The 9,464-nt window shown below is 35.1% G+C and overlaps 1 protein-coding gene across 1 annotated transcript; it reads left to right on the top strand.

Moving 5' to 3' along the window:
• The first annotated feature begins 2,644 nt into the window (after positions 1-2,644).
• Positions 2,645-8,815, top strand: LOC105179701 (glycosyltransferase family protein 64 protein C5). The gene is made up of 4 exons (XM_011103355.2): positions 2,645-3,441; positions 3,769-3,891; positions 6,200-6,367; positions 6,881-8,815. Exons 1-4 carry the CDS (start codon positions 3,100-3,102, stop codon positions 8,561-8,563), a joined length of 2,316 nt encoding a protein of 771 aa, XP_011101657.1. The 5' UTR covers positions 2,645-3,099; the 3' UTR covers positions 8,564-8,815.
• Positions 8,816-9,464: the final 649 nt, after the last annotated feature.

The raw sequence follows: 9,464 nt of genomic DNA, 5'->3' as shown, positions 1-9,464 counted from the left end.
TATTGAAATTTCTAATTACATATCAATGATTCGCTTTATATTTTAAAGTTTGAATTGTTTATATTTTACTACAAACATGACCTTCCCGTGCTTTCGCACCGGATGCTACCTAGTTATATTTAATAATTTAAAAAAGAAACATCTAAAGAAATAAATATATTAAAAATTATTATAAACAAAATATGTTGACCGAGCTCTTAATATGATGCCTCGTGATTCAGAATGAGGTTTTATGAACAAATTTGATGTTATACGTTTAAGTCGCTCTGAGTGTATATGGGTACTTGTTTCATTTTATGAAAGTTGTTGTAATTTATTTATTGTTTGCAGTCATATTGATATATTGATTGAATTGATGTATTGCTCAATTTATCGAGATGTTGATGTAATCATTATGTAATTTACCACTTAAAAAGAATTGGGGCATTAGTCTCGCTATTTGAACGAATCATGCTTTCTAGATTATTTATAGTTATGATTTATAACTAGTACAAAACTCGTGCCAAAGACATGGTGAATATTTTTAATTTAGATAGTGACTGTAATAATATATATTGAAGAATGCATATTTAGCGGCAGATAGAAATATTCCAATTTTTTCGAGTATTTACCTTTAATATGTCGAGCATAACATATATTTTCTATTAAAAGTAGGTGCTATTGGCACCAAAATCAAAGCTAATTTATCCATAAAAACATATACGTCATTAATTTTCTATTCCACTTCCATCCCAATTAGTAGAAAAAATAAGAATCGAACGCACCCCTGCGACAAAGCAAGCATGTAAATCATTTTAAGAATTACACTGGAAAATCTGCACAAATGCAGTCCATGTCCCACAATTATTCAAAAATTTAAAATAATTAAAAATATATTTGTAACTTTAAAAGATTACAATTATACATTTATTGCTAAAATAATGAAAAAGAAAGTCAATGATACCTTAGAATAAAGCAAGCATTTTATTCTTTTAGAAGTTTCATTGCACCCCAACATCAATAAAGTGTCTAAATATGCATCAAACTTTTTTTTGTGAATATATTGAATATTATGAAAATTTTTCACGTGTTTTGAATTAAATTACTTATATACTCTTGAAATTAGGCGGATAACTGATTTTGGACTACAATAATATTTAATAGGCGTTTGCAATTACTTTTACTTTTGTAACAAAAATAAATTGTACTAAAATTCGTAAGTTAAACAATAGTTAAAATTGAGAGTGCTTGAAAATAAAAGATCAAAGTTTTTTCTTTGAATATTAGAGTATTTGGAAGAACAACTGTAATAATTTATAATTTTACCAATAAGCCGCAGAAGTTGTTTATAACTTTTTACTCAAAAAAATCAACTTAATTTAAACAGTTCAAAACAAAAGTATTAATAGAAATACACTATTTTCAGTTTTTATTGATTCAAAATATTTCTTTTACCTTAAATTTGAGAAATAATTGCAGATGCTTTATGATTATATTATTATTCATTTAATTGTTCGAATCAATTCTTTTGGTAAAAAAAAAAATGTTGTATTTATACTAATTGAGTCAATAAATTATTTATTATGTAATCAAATTTTTCATAAGTATATATTTTTTCAATAACATATGTAATGTTATATAAATTGCTTACAACCTTCTATAAGCAATTTTGAAAATACTACTTCTATATAACATATTCAATAAAATTTTAATATATTATTTTAAATCCGCAATTTATCATAAAAAATAATTTCATTCCAATATCGATTATTATTATCAATTATGGTAATGGAATCAACTAAGAAATGAGAATTCTATTACATTTTAATTATTATGTATATCAATTATAAGAATGCTATTCAAATGTGATTTCTGTTATATACTTATTCCATTTCTAAATTAATTTTATTTTCATTTGATCTTATTCCTACGTGCCAATCATGCACTAAATAAATTTGCAATCTTGGCATTCATATTTATGTAGGTTTATAAATACATTTTTAATAAGAAAAATTGCATAATGTCATATTTATTTTATATGTCAACAATAATACTTTTTGATTTGTGATTTTTAATAATAAAATTAAAGTGGTTAATACCTAATGCACTTGAGGTTGCATGTCACGGATTAATTACACTTAAACCCTCTATAAAAATATAAAATTATACTTTATCTAAAATAAATTTTAAAAATTACACTTACACATTTTTCAAAAAATTCACTGATTTCTTTTATAAGTAAAAAAATATACGTGAAAATGTTAATGAAAGTTAAAATTAAAAATTTATATAACTGATTTGCTAACGGCGGTATTTTTAGTTCAAAATTTAATAAAATAGAGTGATGTGTAAATAATTCTTTTTAGAGGGATGTAAGTTTAATTTTTAATTTTTTTAAAAAATAATTTCATATTTTTCTAGGAATTTAAGTCTAATTAAATCGTAAAGTTGCCATGAAAAAGTAAAAGAACAAGAATTACAAAAAAAAAAAAAAAAAGGTGTATGGTCAAGTCAAAGCACGAACTCTCTGCGCGCTGTCGAATTTCTTACCCATTGCATCATCGCATGCATACATACACAAAGTTGTATGTATATCCATTGCGCTGTACACACACAAAAACATACAGAGACATGTGGGCGTGTATATATATAGAGGCGTGTATCATGAAGATAAACAAATGAGCATAGAATAGAAAAATTGGAATTCCAAGAGAAGGTGGCTAGCAACCTTTGCACTTCCCCTTTCCCTCCCTGGAAACACGTCTGCGGTTTTCTTGTCAACTTGCGAGAGTGTGTGTGTGTGTGTTGGTTGCATTAGAATTAAAAACCCACAAACCTTGTAGAGAGAGAGAGAGAGATAAAAGCAACGGAATCCAGAAACGAACAAAAGAGGAACCGTAAAGATCGATTGGAATCCCCTCCGACTTATCCCTCTCAATAGTTAAGGCCTCCCTCCATTTGTTTTTTTTTTATTCTTGGTCTGAGGGGAAAAGGAGAGAAAGAATTATGCAAGAATTACCAGCTTTTTCATTTCATGCAAAGCCGCCGCTGTGAGGATCTTCCGGCGGGTGTGGCGGGGGGGGGGGGGGGGGTCTTTTTTCTGTTAAATTATTTGAAGTGATGGGTTCGAGCGCAATTGTGACCTCCGCCGGTGGCGGCGGAGGTGTCGGATGGTGGAGGTGGTTCTGGCACAGTAGCAATGGCGGTGGGAAGAGCAGTAACAGTACGAGTAAGAATGGGAGTCATAATCACGAGGCGTGTGTTTTGTCGTCAGCTTTTGCGTATTTCCTGTTTTCGTTTGTCGTTTTGGGGTCGATTGGTAACTTATATGCGAGATTCATGCTCACGCCTAACGCGCGCACGGGGATCACGGCTCTCGGGTGTCAAGAGGACAATGAGGGATCGTGGGCTCTAGGCGTTTTCTATGGCGACTCCCCCTTTTCTCTCAAACCCATTGAAGCTGTAAGTTCCTCTGCTGTTTTTCTATTCTACTGCAAGTTTCTGATTATGCATGCTAATGAAATTCATCTGTTGAATGACAAAAATGAGCTTTTTTTCAAAATTTTCAAGTTATCCTGGGTGTTGGGTTTGTAAAAATTTCTACTCTTCCTGGGATGATTGTGGATTTGTAAAGATGGATTAGGTTCTGGGTTTTTGGTTTTGATTGTGAAGTTCTTTAGTTATGGTTTTATGATTGCAGATGATCTGTGCAAATATATTTGATTAATTGTTTTGGTTGGAAATTGGAAAATTTTCACAATCAATTAACATCTGCGATATGGTTGGCAGATGAACGTCTGGAAGGACAAGAGTGCAGCATGGCCTGTAGCCAACCCAGTTATCACTTGTGCCTCAGTTTCTGATGCTGGGTTCCCAAGCAATTTTGTTGCCGATCCTTTTCTTTATGCACAGGTATGCTATATTTCTTTGTTTCTTCAATCTAATTGGTTTTAGTTTTTTCCAGTTATTCCTTGAATTGGTTATGAGTTTCATTTTGTAATATGTGGTTTTTATGTATGCACGTCCGGGTATCTTGCTGTTATTTGTGTCTTCCGTAAGATTGGTTGAAGTATGAAGGGGTGATGAAACAGTAATCGTTAGTCATTTTGGTGCATGCCATTTCAGTTTCTAACCCTGTAATTATAATCTTTCCATTTGGTTAACCAGTGGAGTGAATTAGTGGTTATCGTCATTTCCAGTAGACCAAAGTCAAATAGTGATTCAGAAAAACGGATTTCTTTGCTGCATCTTGGTGTTGCTCTTGGTATTATATTATTTGCAGACGGGGTCATGGAATCTGTCAATATTATATCCTTCCACGAAGGAGCTTACAGGACAAAGCAAAGGACTTTTTGAGATTAGAGCAAGTGTGGTTGAGTTGTAAATTTGATTTGGAGGGAAAAGACGAAGAGTTTCGTTTCTCGTAAAAGACTCTTTTTTGGCTCTTTACTATATCATTACATATCTTCAGTTTTATGTATGCTTGCTATTCTGACTCAGACAATATGAAGACAGCATATAACTACTGTGCTTGAAGAAAGAAGATACGGAATATAATTGGCAAACAAGGAATGGAAAAAAAACTTAAAATCTACCTGAATCACCTTGGTGGGGACAGAATATATTCTTTTTTCCTTTTTGTATTTGAGTTGGATGACCAACGGTACCATCAAGAACTTATCTTAGTTGGAAAGCAATATCCAAGTGAGCTTTTTGTAGATTCTCGCAGATGAAATCAGAAAGCTGTTATAGGACTTAAAGTGGTATGCAAGATCCAGGGGAGTTTGTTGAGAAGTGCTCCATCTGTACTAAGACAAATTTAAGGCAGCTCTGTAGACATGTTTTAGTCATGGGTGGTGTGACAAGGGATGTTACGATCAGTAGCACATGTGCACAGCAACTGGTGTTTGAAATGGAATGTTATGTTCAGTCAAGTTAAAGGTTAAGTTTTCTGGAAAAACCTCTTAGCAGAATTGTAACATAGAATATGAAGGGTGTACCGGAACATCTGTGGGCCATTTGCATTGAACTGGTTTGACTACATCGGATGCTTTCTATGCATAAAATTTTGTGTGCATTTTGCTGGACACATGCTTAAGTTAATATAGATACATATAAATGTGCACGAATGTGATATGTTTGGTGAAATCTATGCCTTTGTCATCTTAACAATGGTCATTTTAAATAATATCACATAATTTAATTAAGAAAATATTTATTATTTTGGAATATGAAAAAAGAAATTAATTTTAAACAATTAATAGAGTTGGGGTGGGGCGTGGCGGATTGTGGGTCCGGGTTTTCCCCAAAAAAAGCGGGATGGGTTTCATGCCCATCCCACCAGCCTAGACCTGTGGCGTTGCCAACCCGAGGACTACATGTCTTATTGTTTGCTTCGCCTTTGTGTATCAAATTCGTTCTCTATGTTTATGTAAATGTTCTCATGTGTTGAACCTTGGTTGATAAAATTTTGAGGATTAATTAGTAATCACGAGTCACAACTAGTTTATAGGATATGGAATTCCTGTTGTCTAGACTCCTATACACCTACCCGGGGATGGTGATATACCTCTGGTAGTCAAGGTTTAAACAGCATATTTCAATTGAATTTGACCTCCGCTTCTTCTTTAGGATATATTTCTGCTGCAACTTCCCCACTTTTTGCCCTTTGTGCTCATAGTGCTTTTGTTGATCATGCTATCCATTGCTCTTCATATTTGATCTGCGCATTGGTCATTTTAATTGGAGAGCCAAAATGCACCTTGCTAGTCCCGACAGATAGAGGGAAAAAATGATGGATGGAATTAATACGAGAGTACGATTTGCTTGAACTGTTCTTTCGAATAAATCCAGTACTGATATTTGATATGGGTTATATTTCTTACACATTGAGATAACAGATTTGTCAGAAATAATAAATTGGGCCGTTCACGTTACAATATTGAATTTTCAAGTGTGGTCTTCATCATTTGCTTTGAGAAACCAGAGGTTGCTATCATGATCAATTTGATTATGTTGATTTGTTTCATAGTTACAAAAATCATGGGACATTATGGCTACATACTTATGTTAATTTTAGTTGTAAGCTAGATTAAAAAATTGCATATGATCTTTCACCGGACTTGTTTGCTAGTTGTGTTAGAATATTGTACCAGACTCAGTAACATGTTACAGGTGAAGTTTCTGCGGGCTGAAGCTGATGTTTGATTACATGATTCAGGGTGAAATCCTTTACCTATTCTACGAAACCAAAAATTCAATCACAATGCAAGGAGATATTGGAGTTGCAAGGAGTATAGACAAGGGAGCAACATGGAAACAGCTGGGTATCGCGCTCGACGAAGATTGGCATCTCTCCTATCCATATGTCTTTGAGTACAATGGAAATGTAAGACTCAACTAATTAAATTACAATAACTTACCTTGGTAGTTTGTCTCAGTCTGACCACCCAAAGCACGCTTCCCCCTCTTGAAGTTACCAAGACTTTCTCTCCAACTTCATAATATTTACGTATCACCTATTCTATTAGAATAGGTGGTAGTTCTTAGAACCTTGAGGTTCCGTTTCTCTCCGAAGAGCTTGTTACGTATCAACATAGAGATGTAATTGTTTTGTATTAAATTTCAGAAGGCAGACAATTGTAATGTCTTTTCTTTTCAATGGGGGAACCTAAAGGGAAGGTTCTCGTAAATTCAAAAGGGAAAGTGAGTCCGTCCAGCCCCTCAGTTTGCTAGTTGAGTTGGGAAGAATTTAACACCTACTTTTGACAGATGGCGATCACTAGGTTCCGCCATTCTATCCATGGATCTTAATAATTTTGTTGGCCTTAGTGCGAGATAATGTTGTTTTCTTAGTCTAAGTTTCTTTCTTGGTTACTCATTTTCAATTTTTCTATCCCAGATATATATGATGCCAGAGGGCAGTGCAAATGGGGATCTTCGTCTTTATCGCGCAATCGACTTCCCTTTAAAATGGACATTGCATAAGGTTATTATGAAAAAGCCGCTAGTAGACTCATTTATGATTCCTCGTGAAGGTAAATTCTGGCTTTTTGGTTCTGATCACACTGGGATTGGCACCAAGAAGAACGGACAGCTGGAGATCTGGCACAGCAGCTCACCTCTAGGTCCCTGGAAACCTCACAAGAAGAACCCTATATATAACACAGACAAGAGCATGGGAGCCCGGAATGGAGGGAGACCTTTTGTTTATAAGGGAAATCTTTATCGTATTGGTCAAGACTGTGGCCAGACATACGGCCATAGAATACGAGTGTTTAGGGTTGAAGTTCTGAACACTGAGGAGTTCAAAGAAGTTGAGGTTCCGTTTCCCTCCAAAGAGCCCGCTAAGGGACGAAATGCTTGGAACGGGGCCCGCAACCATCACCTTGATGTACAGCAGCTCAGCTCTGGGCAGTGGATTGCAGTTCTAGATGGAGACCGAGTGCCGTCTGGAGATGCAGTTCATCGCTTCATTCTTGGGTCTGCTTCAGTTGTTGCTGTTGCTGGTCTAGTCATGCTTGTCGGCTTGCTGCTTGGGGCTGTAAAGTGTTTAGTGCCCTTAAGTTGGTGCCCTCACAGCATGGAAAAGAGAAGTGACACTTTCTTAACTTGGGAGAGGCCAAACTTATTCTCTTCAAAGCTTAGACTTTTTTGCAGTCGCTTGAACCGAGCAGGTTTGATTCTCCGTGCGAGAATAAGACCAAACACTTGCACCGGAATTTTTGTCCTCCTTGTGACCATTGTGGGGGCTGTGATGCTAATGTGTACTGGTGTTAAGTATATCTATGGCGGTAGCGGGGCTGAGGAACCCTACCTGTTGGACGGACACTACTCCCAGTTTACATTACTAACAATGACGTACGATGCTCGCCTTTGGAATTTGAAAATGTATATAAAACATTACTCAAGATGCTCCTCTGTGCGTGAGATAGTCGTGGTCTGGAACAAAGGAATACCACCACAACCGGGTGATTTTGACTCAGCAGTGCCGGTAAGGATAAGAGTAGAGAAAAATAATTCACTGAACAACCGATTTAAGGTTGACCCTTTGATTAAGACCCGAGCGGTTCTTGAGCTCGATGATGACATTATGATGACCTGTGATGATATTGAACGAGGGTTCAAGGTATGGCGCGAGCATCCAGATAGGATTGTCGGTTTCTATCCTCGGCTCATCAACAGCAGCCCTTTGAAGTATAGAGGCGAGAAACATGCTCGTAAGCACAATGGATACAACATGATTTTGACGGGGGCTGCTTTCGTTGATGCTAAGGTAGCATTTGAGAGGTATTGGACCGCAGAAGCTGAAGCTGGTCGAGCATTGGTGGATAGCTATTTCAACTGTGAGGATGTGCTGATGAACTACTTGTACGCAAACGCGAGCTCTTCAAGCGTAGTCGAGTATGTTAAACCTGCATGGGCAGTCGATACCTCGAAATTGTCAGGCGTCGCAATTAGCCGGAACACACAGGCTCATTATGGGGTCAGAAGCAACTGTTTAACGAAATTTGCAGGTATGTATGGCGGTTTAACTCACAGAAAAGCTGAATTTAGCAGTAGGAAGGATGGGTGGGATGTATAGTTAAGACAGATTGGTCAAGGTAAAAAGCTTAGATGCCTTTGTTTGATTTTGTTTTTATGTTTGTCTTCTTGGTCTTTTTCTCTACAACTGTATGTTTGTTTATAGCCTACAATGTTGTTGTGAATTTTTGTGAGAAATCTCAGAGTGTCTTAGTTCTGGTCAGTCAAACTGTACAGTGTTCTGAATGAAAATACATGGTGGTGGTTCTCTTTTTTTCTTGTATTTTGGGAAATTTGATGCCTCTACAGTCTACATATGTGAGTGGAAAGCTGTTGGATTCATATGATGTCTTAAAATGTTTATATCAGTATGTCTAATTTAGGGGTTTTCTGCAAACACTTAAGTGATTATTAGCTTATTATTGAAAATACGTTGAAAAGATTGTTTTTCTTTTACAGTTTTTATTTTTAAACTGTTGAAATTAAGTTGATTTAAGTCAACAGCTGGATGTATGTTTCTACTAATTTCTGTAGCTTATTAATAAAACTGTAAATATTAAGTTGTTTATTCAAATTTTCCAACTTCTTTCATTTTTAACTTTCATCTGAAAATTTCCTCAATTTTTATTAATGCGTAAGTTACAATATTTTTTCTCCTGATTTACAACTTTTTGCACCATCAAACGTAGAAGTTATTGCAAACATTCCTTTTATAGATCACAATCTTGTTTTTGTAGTATATAATTACGTGTTATCTTATGAGATGGTTTCTTTTTTCTTTTTGAGAAAATTGGAACAAAATAAGTTTTATTAATTTGTTAGGGTGAATTATCACTTTTGGTTACTCATGTTTTTTTTTTTTTTTTTATCAAATTTAATTCCTCACACTTTAAGATTTCATCAAATTTTAGTTCTTATCGTTTAACATCCATTAAAAATAACGAATTTGCCAAATAAAAAAT

This window comes from Sesamum indicum, unplaced genomic scaffold, assembly GCF_000512975.1.
Source record: "Sesamum indicum cultivar Zhongzhi No. 13 unplaced genomic scaffold, S_indicum_v1.0 scaffold00190, whole genome shotgun sequence".
Taxonomy (NCBI): domain Eukaryota; kingdom Viridiplantae; phylum Streptophyta; class Magnoliopsida; order Lamiales; family Pedaliaceae; genus Sesamum; species Sesamum indicum.
The sequence above is the reverse complement of the archived record's forward strand: the minus strand, read 5'-3'. Positions and strand labels throughout refer to the sequence as shown.